An 18,312-nucleotide genomic window follows, 5' to 3' on the forward strand; every position below is an offset into this window, starting at 1 on the left:
CAACCTGGCCAGCATGGCAAAACCCTGTCTCTACTAAAAAAAGATGAAAATTAACCAGGCGTGGTGGTGCATGCCTGTTATTCCAGCTCAGGAGGCTGGGAGGCATGAGAATCGTGTGAACCAGGGAGGCAGAAGTTTCAGTGAGCTGAGACCATGCCACTGCACTCCAGCCTGGGTGACAGAGCAAGACCCTGTCTCAAAAAAAGAAAAAACCCAGGAATTTGCCAGTGTGTCATTCCTGAGGTCCTGAGGTCTCTGGGTTCTAGCCTGTCTGGCTCCTCTCCGCTTCTCAGTGTCTTCTTAGGTTTACTTTACATATATTGTCAAGCATTTTAATCGTACTTAATGAGAGGAATGGGGGAACGTGTGGTACACCATCCTCAGAATCAGAAGTCACAACATTTTCTCTTTTTTTTTTTTTTTGGAGACAGAGTCTCACTCTGTCACACAGGCTGAAGTGCAGTGGCATGATTTTGGCTCACTGCCACCTCTGCCTCCCGGGTTCAAGCAATTCTGCCTCAGCCTCCCAAGTAGCTGGGACTACAGGCACCCACCACCGTGCCGTGCCCAGCTAATTTTTGTATTTTTAGTAGAGACAGGGTTTCACCATGTTAGCCAGAGTGGTCTCCATCTCTTGACCTCGTGATCCACCCACTCAGCCTCCTAACGTGCTGGGATTGCAAGTGTGAACCACCACTCCCGGCCCCAAATTTTTCTTAATGTTAAGCAGTACCCGGTTATAAGGAATAGGCATTAAAGTACTTTCTCCTGTCCAAGGACTGAGAAGAACCAGGAGAATTTTGTCTGCTCTATTTCCTGACTCCTTTTCTGTTAATACTCAAATGTGAGGCACTGAGCAACTATAGTCAGTTTGATAGCAAAGGTAGATGCTCCTTTGGCATTTAATGGTAAGTTCTTTGAAAGATTAGAGCTGTGGAAATGTCTGAAGTTTTTATTTGTACATTTTATTTCATTGTTTGGGCACTTTTTTGAGGCTGTTGGCGGTTTTTGGTCATCCTCTGTATTTCCCCCTGAGGAGTCTTGAAGCCATACTGGGAGGGCACAAGGGAGCGCAAGCCCAAGGACTTAGGCTTCTTCCATCCCTTCCTGACACGGGGCTCTCAGTAGAACAGTGAAGTCAGACTCACTGGCGGTCATGCTGGAGCGTGACGGACTGCTGTCCTTCTGTGGGCGGGCTTGGCTCTCGCTGTCCGTAGCAGGCAAGTCATTGCTCTTGGCATTCCTGATTTAGCAACAATATGAGGGGACTCCAGTATTGTAAAAAACTGTTGCATGTCTTTCTCTTTTCCAGGCAAAAACTAATTATTCCAAATGGAAGTTGCCCTGTTATTCTAAATACTTACTTTTGTGAGAAAGTTGTTGCCAAAGAAGATTCAGAGAAAACTTGTGAAGCGTACTGTCTGGACATACCGTTTCCGAGAAGAAGCATCTCTTTGGCCCAGATGTTTTTAGTTAAGGGTCTAACAAATAATTCACCTGAAATTCAGGTAAACTCTCATTGGCTTAAAGGTTTTATGCTTGTAATAATATTAGCGACTGGATTTGGAAGAGCTTTAGTATAAGTAAAGATGTTCACCTTTTGTCTCCCTCCAAAAAACCCACCACAAGTGTATGTGCTGGAGAAACTTACTGTTATGCCTGAATATATTATAGTTCAGTTTAGCATTTAGTGGTGCTCTTTTTACAGTATTTCATGTTTCTAATTGTATATCTTTAATCTTTATTCTAATTTATTAAAATAGAGTCATGCATCACTTAACAACAGGAACATGTTCTGAGAAAGTTGTCATTAGGTGATTTCATCATTTTGTGGCCATCACGGAGTGCACTTACACAAACCTAGATGGTCCAGCCCACTACACACCTAGGCTATGTGGTACGGCTGGTTGTTCCTAGGCTACAAAGCTGCACAGCATGTTACTGTGCTGAATACTGTGGGTAATTGTAACACAGTGGTAAGTACTTGTGTATGTAAACATACCTGAACACAGAAAAAGGAGAGTAAGAAACACAGTCTAAAAGGTAAAAAATGGTACACCTGTATAGGGCATTTACCACAAATAGAGCCCATGGGACTGGCAGTTGAGTGTGAAGGCCTCAGACAGTACTGTACACTGCTATAGACTTTATAACCCTGAGCATTTGCACTACACTAAATTTAAATTTAAAATTTTTTCTCTTTCTTCAGTAGTAAGTTAACCTTGACTTACTGTAACTTTCCAACTTTATAAACTTTATATTTTGTATTAACTTTTTTATTTTGTAGCAACACTTAGCTGACAACACAGATAGATTGTACGGCTGTACAAAACTAGTTTTTCTATTTTTAATTTTTTTAATGTAACTTTTAAAACTTTTTTGTTGTAAACTAAGGCATGCACACATTAGCCTAGGCCTTCACAGGGTCAGGACCGTCAGCATCACCATCTTCCACCTCCATATCTTGTCCCGCTGGAATGTGTTGAGGGATAATAACGTGCATGAAACCGTCATCTCCTTGGACAACTATGCCTTCTTCTGGATACCTCCTGAAGGACCTGCTTGAGGATGTTTTGCAGATAACTGGTTTTTTTTAACAAGCAGAATACTCTAAAATAACAATAAAAAGTATAGTACAGTAAATACATAAACCAGTAATGTTGTTTATTATTATCAAATATCAGGTACTAGACATAACAGGATGTGCTAGACTTTCATGCAGCTGGCAGTGCACTACTTCTGTTTACACCAGCGTCACCAGAAATGTGAATACATCACTAGGAAACAGGAAACCTTCAGCCCCATCACAGTCTTATGAGACCACCATTACACATGCTGTCCGTTGTTGACAGAAGCATCATTATACGCATGCTGGTATTTGACAACATTCATTTTCTCTATTCTTGTAATTGTCTAAGAATTTTTTTTAAGCCCTCTTTTGTTTATTTAAAAACTCTCATTTTTCTTTTCCACAGTATCTATTATCCCTTGGGATAAAAAGAACTGTGTAAGCTTGAGATTATATGCTGGAGTTGTTTTTTGGAATTTTCTTGGTCCTAAACCATGGTCATGTACCAACATGAATTTAGGGAACCACTAAAATACACTCGCTGTGGGCATGAATGGCCCCTGGGACCACCCTAAGCTCTGAATGTTCATGTGGCTCCCAGTGCACTGGCCTCAAGGTCTCTGGGTTATATAAATTGTCACTGAACAGAAGGATGCTTTCTGAGACTGACAGAACAAGGGAGGAGGAATATGAAAGAAAAGTAGACAAACTTTCAGGCTGTTTTGTACCAGCCGGTCAAGCAGAATCTCTTTGGATTATCAAGAGAAGTATCTGGAGAGGATTATGTGAAAAGGAGAGCTCTCGAATCAATTTAAGTATAACAGATTAAAAATATGGCTCAAAGCACATTACTGTTTTAACGTATAGTTTTTAAACAGCTATGTAATATTAATGCCATGAGATACACTTTTGTATCTTGACAGTGATAATGATCAAATGTATGGACTTTACAACCAGATGACCTGGTCCAGATCTTGCCTCAGCCACTTCCTGCTAGGTCACCTTGGGCAAGATGTGTGGTCTCTGTGTCTCAGTTTTCTTACCTGTACAATGGAGGTAGTGATATTGTCTGTCTTCTTGGGTGGTTTTATGAGGATAAGCATGTTTAATATGCAAATTTAAAAGCCTGGAATATAGGAAGCACTCTCCAAGTGTTGTTTTATTATGACAGCTGATATTACATAAGGGTTGCTGGGAGAATATATAAGCATGTAAAATGGTTAGCCTGGGAGATTGCACATACAAGCGTTTAATAAAATGAAGCATTTGTATTCACTCCGAGTCACGGTTTTATCTTCATTTTTAGTTTGTTCTGTTGTAATTTCTTGAATTATCATGAATTATTTTATTAGCAGAACCTTCTGTCTGTTTTCAAAGACCTGCCTGGTGTAGCAAACATCCTACTGTGGTCCTTGTTCTTTCACTGACCTTCAGCTTGCAGTCCTAGCCACCTGGCAGGCCTAGAGACCCACGCCACAAGTTCCTTTACTTTCGGCTTCGTCATCACTTCAGTGTGGTGCAGATCCATTGTGGGGGCTGCTTAAGGATGTTATTATTTGATGTGCAGCATGCTGCTTGCTGTTAGCTACACTGAACCTTTGTGAGTCTTGAAACTGTTCCCTTTGTGTGTCTTGGCCAGGTTGTGTGTAGTGGTATAGCCACCACGGGGACAGCCTGGACCCACGGGCATAAAGAAGCAAAACAACGTATCCCGATTGGTGCTCCCCTGAGGGATTCTCTCTTGGACGTGGTGGAAAGCCAGGGAGCTGCCTCGTGGTCGGGAGCTGGGGTCCGAGTGGTGGTGCAAAGAGTGTACTCTCTTCCCAGCAGAGACAGGTGTCAGCAGGGGGCCAGCCCAGGACACACAGAGTCAACTGGAACTCGGTGAGTGCCAAGATGCTGGTGTGGAGTGGGGAGGAACAGTCACTTAGACAGAGCGCCCCAGGAACTGGAGACTCTTCCCAGAGCACCTTCTTAGCTGCATTCGCCATATACATGGGTTGTTTTTGTTTTTCCTTGCATCAAAATTCGGGATACGTAGTATGACAAAGGATTTTATCTATCTACTTAATTTTAAAGTCCTATCAAAAATTAAACTTGCTGCATTTTCTTTTACTTTAATGGTCCGTATTTTTGAAAGTAATAACATACAAGAAATATTGATATTGTTCTGGAAAAGCCAAGACATGTGGTTGTCATACCTCATAAGACCCAGTTTCATATGTCTTGAAAATCAGAGTAAATAACAGCAATTGGTAAACCTTTGGCTTTCAGAGAGTACTGTATCAGCCGTCTGCACTGCCTTCTGCAGTGATGTCAGTGCTGTCTGTCTGCACCATCCAATGCAGTAAGTGCAGACAGATGTAGTAGAAGTGATGTCTCTGCTCAGATTTAGCCCCTTCTTGGTGTTGGTTTTTACAGATGGCTGTAGATGCATGATTGACAGAGAGGTTTGTTTGTTTACATTCAGAGCCTTGGCATAGGCTTTTTTGTTTTTTGCAACCTCCGCCTCTGGGGTTCAAGAGATTCTCATGCCTCACTCCCAAGTAACTGGGATTACCAGCATGCACCATGCCTGGCTGATTTTGTATTTTTAGTAGAGACAAGGTTTTGCTATGTTGGCCAGGCTGATCTCAAACTCCTGGCCTCAAGTGATCGACCTGCCTTGGCCTCCCAAAGTGCTGGGATTACAGGCGTGAGCCGCCACACCCAGTCTGGCATGGCATTTATCTCTAGCAATGTTAATTGTCTTCAAAGAAGTAAGATAGATTTGCAGCAGAATAGAAACTAAAAGTATAGATGCCACTTCATCATTTTTTTTAACTATTAATAAGAAAGCACATAGTGAAGAAACAGTAATTAACGATCATCCTGGCCGGGCATGGTTGTTCACACCTGTAATCCCAGCACTGTGGGAGGAGTTCTAGGCAGGCAGGTCACTTGAGCCCAGGAATATTAGAAAAGCCTAGGCAAGATGGCAAGACCCCTTCTCTGATATAAAGATAAAAGCAATCATCCTAACATTACGCTGCCTTCTGATGCCAGAGAGAGAAACAGGATACACTCCTGTGTGAATTATGAATCATCTTCGAGTGAAGGCACTTTATTTGAAAATACTATGAATTTCAGAAAGTCTCCTTGAGGTCTAGAGTTGGAGAATGTTTCTTTTGGAGTTACAGAAAAAACAAATGATTCTTTTTTGGAATTTATATGTTTATAAAATCCATTAAGTCAGTTTTGAGGTCTTTATCATGACTTGTAGATGTGGACCAGTCTCGTACCCTTTGCCCTAAATCTGTGGTAAATTTATATAGACTTTTCCGAGACAGCTATACATCAGACATAGGTTTTTGTTTTGTGGTTTTATTTTGCTTGGCTTTTTTAATGACACCTATTCAGTGTTAGGTTTTGAAGAAGGGAATACTGGTTACCTTGGCAGTGAGGAACTTGGTAGAGCTTCTTCTTCTCGGGACACAGAACACACACTCCAAGGGGACAAGGAGACAGGGATAATAGGGGACTGAGTCACCCTGATGAGAAGGGGCGATGAAGCTGACAGTGCAGTGGCTTCCTGTGACTGGTCACAAGCAGCGCACGTTCTGAAGCCTGTCTCTCTAGGCCCTTCTGTGGCCCTTATTTTACTTGTTGAGCAAAGAGAGGAAAATTAGAAGCCGAAATATGGTGAATTGCTATCAGTGTGAATGGCATTGTGAATGCTTTGGAGGTGTGCTTTGGAATACATGTGGTGACATATCCAATGAGAATATACTTGTAGTAGGGTGGAAGAAGGCCAGGAGTGAACTTCAAAAACAAGAAAACAACATCCAGTTATTCAGAGGTATTGAACGTGCATTCTGTGTGATGCATTTTCTGTGGCACATCTGAGATTGCACAACACCAAGGCTAGACGACATTATTCCCATTTTGCAGATGAAACTGAGCCTCAAGGAGAATCTCACTGCGGATGGTTATACAGGTAAACACAAAGAAAAATGTAATGGGATATACAATCCCAGATGGCATGGTTGTAGAGTGGTAGAATTTAAAAGAAAAGGGATAAAATTGAGTTAGAACCAAGCCATGTTTAGATTAAGGCTGACCCAGGATCAAGTTGTCCAGGGCAGAAGTGCCAAGTGCCTTGCCCTGGGTATACTTGGTTGGACTGTGTACAAAAATAAACTTTTGAACTGAGGGCCATAGTGTTGGCCTTGAGTTTGAGGACAGAGCTGCTGGAGATGTCTTTTGGGTACAAGATCTGATCATTAATATTTTTTAGATTCTTTTGCTGTGATAATGATCAGCCTCTCTAGTTTACATATCAAATTAATATAGAAGTAAAATTGTACTTTATTCACCACTAATTCTTTGCTAATATATTTAGAAAGAAAAACTTAGAGAATGTATCTGCCTTTGAGACACATTTAGCAGTATGCATTCTGAGGCAGTTTTTTATACATGTACATGTAGTACAAACATCACTAGAGGATGTGGATGTGTGGCCTGGAAGGTTTTCTACCTGTGATTTCTGCCTGCAGGTTCCTGGTCATAGATGACGTATGGGATGCAGTGTGGGTACCACAGGGTGGACAAATTTAGGCTCGGCTGATAGAGACTCATCAGCACGGCACGCACAGAAGGAGGAAAGTTGCATAAGCAATGACCCCTTCCAACCAAAGGCAGCTCTAAGTCTGGTTTCCTTGTTTTTTGGAATGGCTTTTCTTAAGCTCTTGTCGTTATCTGCTCTACCCCAGAGATCTTTCACACTATCATTGAACTTAAAAACAACCTTGCTCACTGTGTGTTTTCTGTGAAGTCCAGAAATTACCATGTCAGAAGAAATTAAGCCTGGGTGAAAAGAAACCAGTGTCTTATGGCAGATTCGTTTGCCTCAGTAGTTCCCCCTGCCCCACCCAGCCCAGGTCAGGTGGTTGCTGATGAAACCCTGCGGTAAATTTCTGTCTCACTTGACTTGGCACCTTGATCGTAGGTGTCAACCTCAGTCTGTTCCCAGTGCTCGGGCAGTGTCGTTTTTCTGATATCAGTAACAGCTTATCTTCTGATGGCTGACAGCTCAATTAGTGCCCACTTCAAAATTAAAAGAAAATGTTTGAAGCAACTAGTCCTGTTCAGGGTCAGATAGATTCTATCAAAAGGTTCCTGTGCTCTGCGCTGTGAAACATTATCAGAAATATCCTTTACATTTCAGAAATATAATATGTGAGAGTTCCCTGTCCATTGTTCTTCTGATGACTTCCTTTAACTCGAGCTATTAATGAAGACATTTCTGTGAGATTTCTCAAGGTGTTGTAGGTCAGAGTAACCAACACAAACAAGTTTTATAAATCACTAAAATCAAAGGTAACAGAAAACTAATGCAAAAGGCACTCCCTAACCACAGGGTAGGCAGTCTGTTCAGAACCTGTAAACACGGCTTTTTTATAGATACACTGCATGTTGAATGATCATTAGATAAATGCATGATTAATAAAAACCGTAGGCCCTTTTTAAAAATATACTTTAAGTTCTGGGGTACATGTGCAGGTTGTTCAGGACTGTTACATAGGTACACACATGCCATGGTGGTTTGCTGCCTCCGTTCCCCTGTAACCTGTATACATTACGTATCCCTCCCCAATCTCCCCACCCTCTACTATCCCTCCCCTAGCCCCACACAGACCCCAGGGTGTGATGTTCCCCTCCCTGTGTCCATGTGTTCTCATTGTTCAACACCCATTTATGAGTGAGAACATGTAGAGTTTGGTTTTCTGTTCTTGTGTCAGTTTCCTGAGAGTGATGGTTTCCAAGTTCATCAATGTCACTGCAAAGGACATGAACTCATCCTTTTTTATGGCTGCATAGTATTCCATGGTATATATGTGCCACATTTTCTTTATCCAATCTGTCCTTGATGGGCATTTGGGTTGGTACCAAGTCTTTGCTATTGTAAGCAGTGCTGCAGTGAACATACCTGTGCATGTGTCTTTATAACAGAATGATTTATAATCCTCTGGGTATATACTCAGTAATCGGATTGCTGGGTCAAATCGTATTTCTATTTCTAGATCCTTGAGGAATTGCCACACTGTCTTCCACTTTGGTTGCATAATTTACACTCCCACCAACAGTGTAAAAGTGTTCCTATTTCTCCACATCCTCTCCAGCATCTGTTATCTCCAGATTTTTTAATGATCGCCATTCTAACTGGTGTGAGATGGTATCTCAGTGTGGTTTTGATTTGCATTTCTCTAATGACCAGTGATGATGAGCATTTTTTCATATGTTTGTTGGCCTCATGTATGTCTTCTTTTGTAAAGTGTCTGTTCATATCCTTCACCCACTTTTGAATGGGTTTTTTTTTTTTTTCTTGTAAATCTCTTTTAGTTCTTTGTAGATTCTGGATATTAGCCCTTTGTCAGAAAGGTAGCTTGCAAAAATTTTTTCCCATTCTGTTGGTTGCCGGTTCACTGTAATGATAGTTTCTTTGCTGTGCAGAAGCTCCTAAGTTTAATTAGATCCCATTTGTCTATTTTTGCTTTTGTTGCCATTGCTTTTAGTGTTTTAGTAATGAAGTCCTTGCCTATGCCTATGTCCTGAATGGTATTGCCAAGTTTTCTTCTAGGGTTTTTATGGTGTTAGTCTTATGTTTAAATCTTTAATCCATCTAGAGTTAATTTTTGTATAAGGTGAAAGAAAGGGTTCCAGTTTCAGCTTTCTGCACATGGCTAGCCAGTTTTCCCAACACCATTTATTAAACAGGGAATCCTTTCCCCATTGCTTGTTTTTGTCAGGTTTGTCAAAGATCAGATGGTTATAGCTGTGTGACGTTACTTCTGAGGCCTCTCTTCTGTTCCATTGGTCTATATCTCTGTTTTGGTACCAGTACCATGCTGTTTTGATTACCGTAACCTTTTAGCACAGTTTGAAGGCAGTTAGTGTGATGCCTCCAGCTTTGTTCTTTTTGCTTAGGACTGTCATGGCTATCTGGGCTCTTTTTTTGGTTCCATATGAAGTTGAAGGTGGTTTTTTCCAGTTCTGTGAAGAAGGTCCATGGTAATTTGATGGGGATAGCATTGAATCTATAAATTACTTTGGGCAGTATGGCCATTTTCACAATATTGATTCTTCCTAACCATGAGCCTGGAATGTTTTTCCATCTGTTTGTGTCCTCTCTTATTTCCTTGAGCAATGCTTTGAAGTTCTCCTTGAAGAGGTCCTTCACGTCCTTTGTTAGTTGTATTCTAAATATACAATCATGTCGTCTGTCAATAGAGACAATTTGACTTCCTGTTTTCCTAACTGAATACTCTTGATCTCTTTTTCTTGCTTGATTGCTCTGGCTAAAACTTCCAATACTATGTTGAATAGGAGTGGTGAGAGACGGCACCCTTATCTAATGCCAGTTTTCAAAGGGAATGCTTCCAGTTTTTGCCCATTCAGTATGATTTTGGCTGTGGGTTTGTCACAAAATAGCTTTTATTATTTTGTGATACGTTCCATCGATACCTAGTTTTTTGAGAGTTTTTAGCATAAAGGGCTGTTGAATTTTGTCGAAGGCCTTCTCTGCATCTATTGAGATTATCATGTGGTTTTGTCTTTGGTTCTGTTTATGTGATGGATTACGTTTATAGACTTGCGTGTGTTGAACCAGCCTTGGCTCCCTTTGATGAAGCCTACTTAATCAAGATGGATAAGCTTTTTGATGTGCTGTTGCATGCAGTTTGCCAGTATTTTATTGAATATTTTTGCATCAATGTTCATCATGGATATTGGCTTGAAATTTTCTCTTTTAGTTGTGTCTCTGCCAGGTTTTGGTATCAGGATGATGTTAGTCTCATAAATGAGTTAGGGAGGATTCCCCCTTTTTGTATTGTTTGGAATAGTTTCAGAAGGAACGGTACCAGCTCCTCTTTGTACGCCTGGTAGAATTTGCTGTGAACCCATCTAGACCTGGACTGTTTTTGGTTGGTAGCCCATTAATTGCTGCCTCAACTTCGACCTTGTTATTGCTCTATTCAAGGATTCAACTTCTTCCTGGTTTAGTCTTGGGAGAGTGTAAGTGTCCAGGAATTTATCCATTTCTTCTAGATTTACTGGTTTATGTGCATAGAGGTGTTTGTAGTAATCTCTGACGGTAGTTTGTATTTCTGTGGGATCGGTGGTGATATCCCCTTTATCATTGTTTATTGCATCTATTTGATTCTTCTCTCTTTTCTTTTTCCTTAGTCTGGCTAGTGATCTGTTTAGTTTATCTTTTCAAAAAACCAGCTCCTAGATTTATTGATTATTTTTAAGGGTTTTTTGTGTCTCTGTCTCCTTCAGCTCTGCTCTGATCTTAGTGATTTCTTGTCTTCTGCTGGCTTTTGAGTTTGTTTGATCTTGCTCCTCTAGTTTTTTAATTGTGACAATAGGGTTTCAATTTTAGATCTTTGCTCGCTTCTCATATGGGCATTTAGTGCTGTAAATTTCCCTCCAGACACTGCTTTAAATGTGTCCCAGAGATTCTGGTACGTTGTGTCTTCATTCTCATTGGTTTCAAAGAACATCTTTATTTCTGCCTTCATTTCATTATTTATCCAGTAGTCATTCAGGAGCAGGTTGTTCATTTTCCATGTAGTTGTGTGGTTTTGAGTGAGTTTCTTAATCCTGAGTTCTAATTTGATTTCACTGTAGTCTAAGAGACTGGTTGTTATGATTTCTGTTCTTTTGCATTTGCTAAGGAATGATTTACTTCCAATTATGTGGTTAATTTTAGAGTAAGTACAGTGTGGTGCTGAGAAGACTGTATATTCTGTGGATTTGTAGTAGACAGTTCTGTAGATGGCTTTGAGGTCCGCTTGGTCCAGATCTGAGTTCAAGTCCTGGAAATCCTTGTTAATTTTCTGTTTCATTGATCTGTCTAATATTGACAGTGGAGTGTTAAAGTCTTCCACTATTATTGTGTGGGAGTCTAAGTCTCTTTGTAGGTCGTTAAGTACTTGCTTTATGTATCTGGGTGCTCCTGTATTGGGTGTGTATATATTTAGGATCGTTAGCTCTTCTTGTTGCATTGATCCCTTTACCATTATGTAATACTCTTCTTTGTCTCTTTTGATCTTTGTTGGTTTAAAGTCCATTTTATCAGAGACTAGGATTGCAACCCCTTCTTTTTTTTGCTGTCCATTTGCTTGGTAAATCTTCCTCCATCCCTTTATTTTGAGTCTGTGTGTGTCTTTGCTCGTGAGATGGGTTTCCTGAATACAGCACACTGATGGGCCTTGATTTTTCATCCAGTTTGCCAGTCTGTGTCTTTTGACTGGGGCATTTAGCCCATTTACATTTAAGGTTAATATTGTTATGTGTGAATTTGATCCTGCCATTTTGATACCAGCTGGTTGTTTTGCCCATTAGTTGACGCAGTTTCTTCATTGTGTCGATGGCCTTTACCACTTGGTACGTTTTTGGAGTGGCTGGTACTGGTTGTTCCTTTCCATGTTTAGTGCTTCCTTCAGAAGCTCTTGTAAGGCAGGCCTTTGTGGTGTTCTCTGTATTTTCTGGATTTAAATGTTGGCCTGCCTTGCTAGGTTGGGTCAGGGAGCCGCTTGAGGAAGCATTCTGTCCCTTGTCAGAGCTCAGGTGCTGTGCTGGGAGCTCTGTTGCTCCCTTCAGAGCTGCTAGGCAGGGATGTTTAAGTCTCTGCAGCAGAACTCACAACCGCCCCTTTTCCCAGGTGCTCTGTCCCAGGAAGGTGGGGCTTTATTTATAAGTCCCTGCGTGCTGCTGCCTTTTTTCAGAGATGCCCTGCCCAGCAAAGAGGGAGTCTAGTCGCAGTCTGCCTGCAGAGGCACTGCCCAGCTGCTGTGTAAACTTCTCTGTGCTTTTGTTTACACAGGTAAGGTTAGAGCTGCCTCGACAATGGCAGACACCCTGTCCTCCACCGAGCTCCACCATCCCAGGTGGAGTTCAGACTGTTCTGCTGACTGTGAAACTCTCAAGCCAACAGGTTTCAGTTTGCTGGTCTTTGTCGGGGTGGGACCTGCCAAGCCAGATCACTTGGTTCACTGCCTTCAGCCCCCTTTTTTACAGGGGAAGGGGTGGCTCTGTCTCACAGGCGTTCCAGGCACCAGCTAAAACAGCTGCCCAGATTCGTGGTGGAAACTTGTGGCTCTGGCTAAAACGACTGCCCAGTTCTGTGCTGGAAACTCGTGGCGCTTGTTGGCTGGGCAGGAATCTCCTGGACTGTAGGCTGTAAAGACCGTGGGAGGAGAAGCACCGTATCTAAACCGGAGTGGCCAGAGAAGTCCCCGATGGCCTCCGTTGGGTGGGCGGGGGGGTCCTCTGGCCCATTGTACTTCCTGGGTGAGGCAATGCCCCACCCTGCCTTGGTTTGCCCTCCTTGGGTTACACCTACTCTCCAGCCAGTCCCATTGCGATGAACCTTGTATCTCAGCTGGAAATGTAGAGATCACGCCCCTTCTGCATGGCTCTTGCTAGGAACTGCACTCTGGAGCTGTTTTATTTGGCCATCTTGGCTGAAGAGGGCAGCTTTTTTTTTTTTTTAAACAGAAAGAGAGCACTAGCCTTGGAGGTAATTTATAATGAAACCTGAGGTAAAGAGGGGAAGTGTTGATTCCTTAGTGAGTCTCTATATCCTGGTGTAGCTGGTGCAGACCATATTACCTCACTCCCAGCCCATGGTGATTGCCAGCAGACAGCACCTTTCTTTCTCCCTTTCTAAAACGTTATCTTCCTTTCTCCTTGAGATATTTAACCTAGGGACCAGTTACTTAGTTAGTTAGTTAGTTAGTTAGTTAGTTAGTTAGTTAGTTAGTTATTGGAAGATGGTCTTGCTCTGTTGCCTAGGCTGGAGTGCAGTGGCGCAGTCATGGCTCACTGCAGCCTCAATCTCCTGGTCTCAGGCAGTCCTTCCACCTCAGCCTCCAAGTAGTTGAAACCACAGGCCTGTGCCACCACACCCAGCTAAGTTTTGTGGTGTTTTTGTTTTTGTTTCTGTTTTTTGAGACAGAGTCTCGTTCTGTCTCCCAGGCTGCAGTGCAGTGGCGAGATCTTGGCTCACTGCAACCTCTGCCTCCAGGGTTCAAACAATTCTCCTGCCTCAGCCTCCTGAGTAGCTCAGACTACCGGCGTGTGCCACCACGCCTGGCTAATTTTTTGTATTTTTAGTAGAGACAGGATTTCACCGTGTTAGCCAGGATGGTCTCAATTTCCTGACCTCGTGATCCACCCACCTTGGCCTCCCAAATTGCTGGGTTACAGGCGTGAGCCACTGTGCCCAGCCCCACCTAAGTTTTTGTTTTTGTTTTATAGAGACAGGCTCTCACTGTGTTGTTCAGGCTGATCTCGAACTTGTAACCTCAAGTAATCCTCCTGCCTTGGCTTTCCAAAGTACTAGGACTACAGGCGTAAGCCACCATACCTGGCCAAGTAATTTAATTCCCATCCCTTAGAGACCCAAATTCTTTCTTGCCCTTTATTGCAGAAATATTTTAAAGTGGAGAGTTAGTCCTTTGCAAGAGGACAGAACTTGCTACATAGTCATGTCATCAGCCAAAAAGCTGGAGAAATTCACTGAGCTGAACTCAGGAAAAAAGCACATTTTCCTTTTTCCATACCTTGATATTTTATTCCTCTTTTTGGTCTTTTGGGCTTTGTTTTATTCTCATGTTGTATATTTATTCCTTCTTTTCACTAAGAAAAAAAAAATCCACCAGGTCCTGGGTCTGTAGTGGTTAACAAAACTAGACATTATCTCTGTGCTCCTGGAGCAGTCCTAGTGGGAGATCTCACACAAAATAATTTACAACAAGTGCATTTATGATTGTAAGTTGCAATAAGTGTCCTGGTGAGAAAAAGTAGGACACAATGGAGAAGGGACATAAGTTTCAAAGAAGGGTGCTCTAGGGCAGTACTAGGGAAAGAGAAGATAAAGAAAATTGCTCACAGAAGAGAGAATACCTTTGAAAAGCTCCTGGACAGGAGGGTGAAGCAAGAGCTCCCAGTCGGGCAACTGGCCACAGCCTGGTGGACCATGAGCAGGAGCTACAGTGTCTGCTGTGGCTGCTCACTGACCAAGAATCAGGGGTTTGGGAAGATGGGCACGTCGGGGAGGGCCCCAGTGAAAGCAGAGAGACCCAGGAAGCAGTCACTACCATAGTCCAAGTCAGAGAGGACTGGTTGGTTCCTGAGTCTCCTGTGACCCTGTCAGAGCTGCAGAAAAGGTCCGTGTTCTAGATGTGTGTGATGGCTTCATAAATGGATTGGTTGAGGGAGGAGTAAAGTAGAAGGAAATGTTCACAGCCTCAGTTTGAGTTGTTTAGTGGAAGGATGGTCCCATTTGCCAAGATGAGAAAAACCAGAGTGAGAACAGGTCTGGAAGAAAGATTGAAAATGCAGTCTCGACCTACTAAGTTTGAGATTCCTGTGAGGCGTCCAAGAAGAGGTGTCCTGTGAGAAAGCTGGACATACAACACATATCTTACATCCACAGGGTTTTAGATTGGACATAAATGTTTGTAGGCTCTCAGCGTACGTCTGGTCAGTATTTATCTTTGTATGTTGGATGTCAGCCCGTTATGTCTGTCCATGGTGCCAAGCTCCAAAGGCACTAGCGGGTGTGGGTACCAGGCAGCAGTGTCCTGTCAGAGCCAAGTCTACAGCCTGGGCTGTGGAGGAGGTCACTTTAGGGAAACAGTCGAGACAGAGTAAAGAAGAAATGCAGGCGCCGAGCTCCAGGGTCCTCTTGCATTTCTACTACTAAGTATGCAGCTGATAAAAATAAAAACTTACCTACACACACACACACACACACACACACACACACACGAAGAGCCTGCTGAGGAGACAGAGGAGGCTGGACTGGTGAAGCAAGCGCTCAGGGTGGCGCTTCCATGTGGCAGGGAACCCACAGTACTGCAAAGTCTAATATAAAGTGAGCACCAACAGCCTGTGCCCCGGATTTGGGAGGAGTTGCTGGGTCACTTCATGCGCAGGAGGTGTAGGGCGTGGGGAGCACAGAGGCTCACCTAGCAGAGTAGCGTGGGTGGGAGGCCGGAGGAGGAAGAGTCTTGGATAACGAATATTTTGTTGACGCATCAGGGGATGACAGTGTCCAAATTTAAATAGAACAACAGAGCTGCAATAAGGGCATTCTGTCTTGTTCCCTAATGTACATATAGGTACTGTTTTTCTTTTTAAAATGCATAGAGGCTGGTGGTTTACTGGAAAGAACAAAGTCTAGAATCAGACTGCTGTGGGTTCACTGGTGATGGGACATTTAGCAAGGAGACTGGGGCAAATTACGTTTCCTTGTCTGTGAAATTGGCATTATAGTACTTACTATAATCCAGACTGGCGGTGAGGACTCATCGGGATGATGTATGTGAAGTACTCAGCAAGATGCTTCCCATGTGACAGCACTCAGTAAAGAGCAGCTCGCTCACTCTTTAACAGCAAGCATAGATGCTTAAAAAAAAATAGTGGTAAACAGCACGGCTACAATAACAGAAATCTGAACGAAGCAAGACAAGCCATGGCATTACAAATCAGCACTCAGTGTTGGTACTGAGTCTGCCGTCCGGCTGCTGAGGAAGCTTACTGGAAGCTGATTTTTACTTCTGTGCTTTTGACCACCTCATTCCCCACCTCTGCCTCTACTACTCCCATCAACAATGAGTTGATGCCCATTTACTTTGGAAAAGAAACATTGGTGTAAATTTATATGTGAAATATGACCACTGCTGTCTAAATGATGGAAGTTCCTCTGTAATAAACATGTTGCAGAAAACTGCCCTGATGCCGAGGCCGGTGTTAGATGGTGCTGGTATTGTGGCTGGAAAATTTCTTACTTTGTCCAGAGCATTAGACAAATAAAGAGCCCAAACTCCTGACGGTGAGAATGGTTCGGTAGTAAAGCCAAACAAGGAACATGCACTAGTAGACTGTGGGCGTGATGACTGGGGGCATTACCTTTGCCTGTGTTAGGACAGTGGGGAAAGACTCTTGGATCAAGCTTACTGGATCCCTTTTGAACAGCTGGTCAGCGGTGGCACGTTGATGCCCCAGCTGTGTGCCCACCTGCTGTGTCCCCCTGAGTGAATACAGCTCTTCTTTCTGCTTGTGAACCTTGACTTTTCTTCCCACTGAACAGAGATGTTCTTGACTCTGTCTCCTTTTTTCTGTTTTGAGATAGGGTAGCATACACTCCTTCTCTGTAACAGTGGCATGTCCCTGTCTACGGTTAAAAAGCCTGAAGGGAAGGCAGCTCCCTCGTCACACGGGACCATTTAACCCGCTCTTTTATCTGCCACCACGTGCGCCAGAGTTGGTGGAATGACCTTATTCATCCATCTGCTCAGCGTCACATTTTCATAAGGTGGTTGTTGTCACTCATACTTTATTTCTTTGTTCCTGAAGTCTCTTTGCTTCTTCCTGTTGTAGAAAAATTGGAATTGTTCCTTTTCAATGATTCGAGTATTTACCTATTGTAATGTGAGCGATACTGTAAGTGGAGAGTATCATTTTTCTGCATGTCCTCACAATTGATACCATAGCCCATTCCTTAGGTTTGTTCTTACCTGTGCTTCTTCAATAAATTTAAATTATCCCTTAATTGTTAGTTCTGTGTCCATGAGTCTTAAATAAACCTTTTAATTTCAGCTGCCCACCTCTTTTCAACCTTTGCTTACTTCCTCTCTAGAACAGTCATTGGTGATCTTGATGATACCCAAGGCCATTGACATTGTTTCTTCCCAGCCCTGGCTCAATATTAAAGCCAAGTAAGGAACATGCACTGGTAGATCATGGATGTGATGATTAAGGGCCTTAGCCTTTGTGTGTTTGGACATTGGAAAAAGACTCTTGAATCAAGCTTAACTAAATTCCTTTTGAAAAGGTGGTCAACCATTTTGAATTCCTTTTGAAAAGGTCCGACCACCTTTTCAAAAGGAATCTAGTGAGCTTGACCCAAGAGTCTTTATCCACTGTGGGGATAGACAAGGAGATAGAAAAGGAGACAGAGTCAAGAATATCTCACACACAAAAAGGCTAATTCTGGCAGTGTTAGTCTTACTACTGCTTATTCTACTAATTGACATCCAGGCCCTTTATGTTCTTTGCCATTCTTCCTGTCCACATGCCAACTTACTGTAAGAATAAAGACACATCAGAACCCATGGGATTACAGTCTAATGTTTATGATTCTGTCATGTGTACACAGACAGATCTAAGAATTGGAACCTGACTGATGGGGACCTGAAGGAGCCTGTCTTATCTCTATCACATTTTTAAAGAGCTTTATTGATACATAATTCACGTACCATAAAATTCATTTATTTAAAATGTATAATTCAATTGTGTTTATTTTATTTACAGACTTGTGTAATCATAACTGTAATATGTTAGAACTTTCTGCAACCTCAAAAATAGACCCCACATCAGTTGACTGCCAACACCCCATTCTTCCCAGCCCCTGGCAACCTCTCATCTACTTTTCATCTCTACAGATTTACTTACTCTGGATATTTCATATACATAGAATCATACACCTGGAGTCTTTTGTGACTGGCTTCTCTTACTTAGCACAATACTTTAAGATTTGTCCATGTTGCGACGTGTTTCAGTTCTTCTTTCCTTTTTATGGATGAATAATAATCCGTTATATGTGGCCATACCATATTTTATTTCTCTTTCGAGTCGATGCACACCTGAGTTGTTTCCTCTCTATGATTAATATGAATAGTGCTACTATG

General features: G+C 42.5%; 1 protein-coding gene across 12 annotated transcripts in view; it reads left to right on the forward strand.

Moving 5' to 3' along the window:
- The window catches only part of SPIDR (scaffold protein involved in DNA repair), a 415,411-nt gene that overhangs the window by 266,357 nt on the left and 130,742 nt on the right, over positions 1-18,312 (forward strand). For all 12 annotated transcript variants that reach the window (XR_002478925.2, XM_021672883.2, XM_021672887.2 and 9 more), the window contains 2 exons: positions 1,313-1,508; positions 4,209-4,453. Coding sequence is in view for 11 of the 12 variants with exons in the window: in XM_021672883.2 (XP_021528558.2) it covers positions 1,313-1,508; positions 4,209-4,453 (441 nt within the window). In the remaining variant the exon portion in view is untranslated. The remainder of the gene's footprint in view (positions 1-1,312; positions 1,509-4,208; positions 4,454-18,312) is intronic.

This window comes from Aotus nancymaae, unplaced genomic scaffold (assembly GCF_030222135.1).
Source record: "Aotus nancymaae isolate 86718 unplaced genomic scaffold, 86718_ANA_hifiasm-v0.15.2.pri h1tg000036l, whole genome shotgun sequence".
NCBI classification, from domain to species: Eukaryota; Metazoa; Chordata; class Mammalia; order Primates; family Aotidae; genus Aotus; species Aotus nancymaae.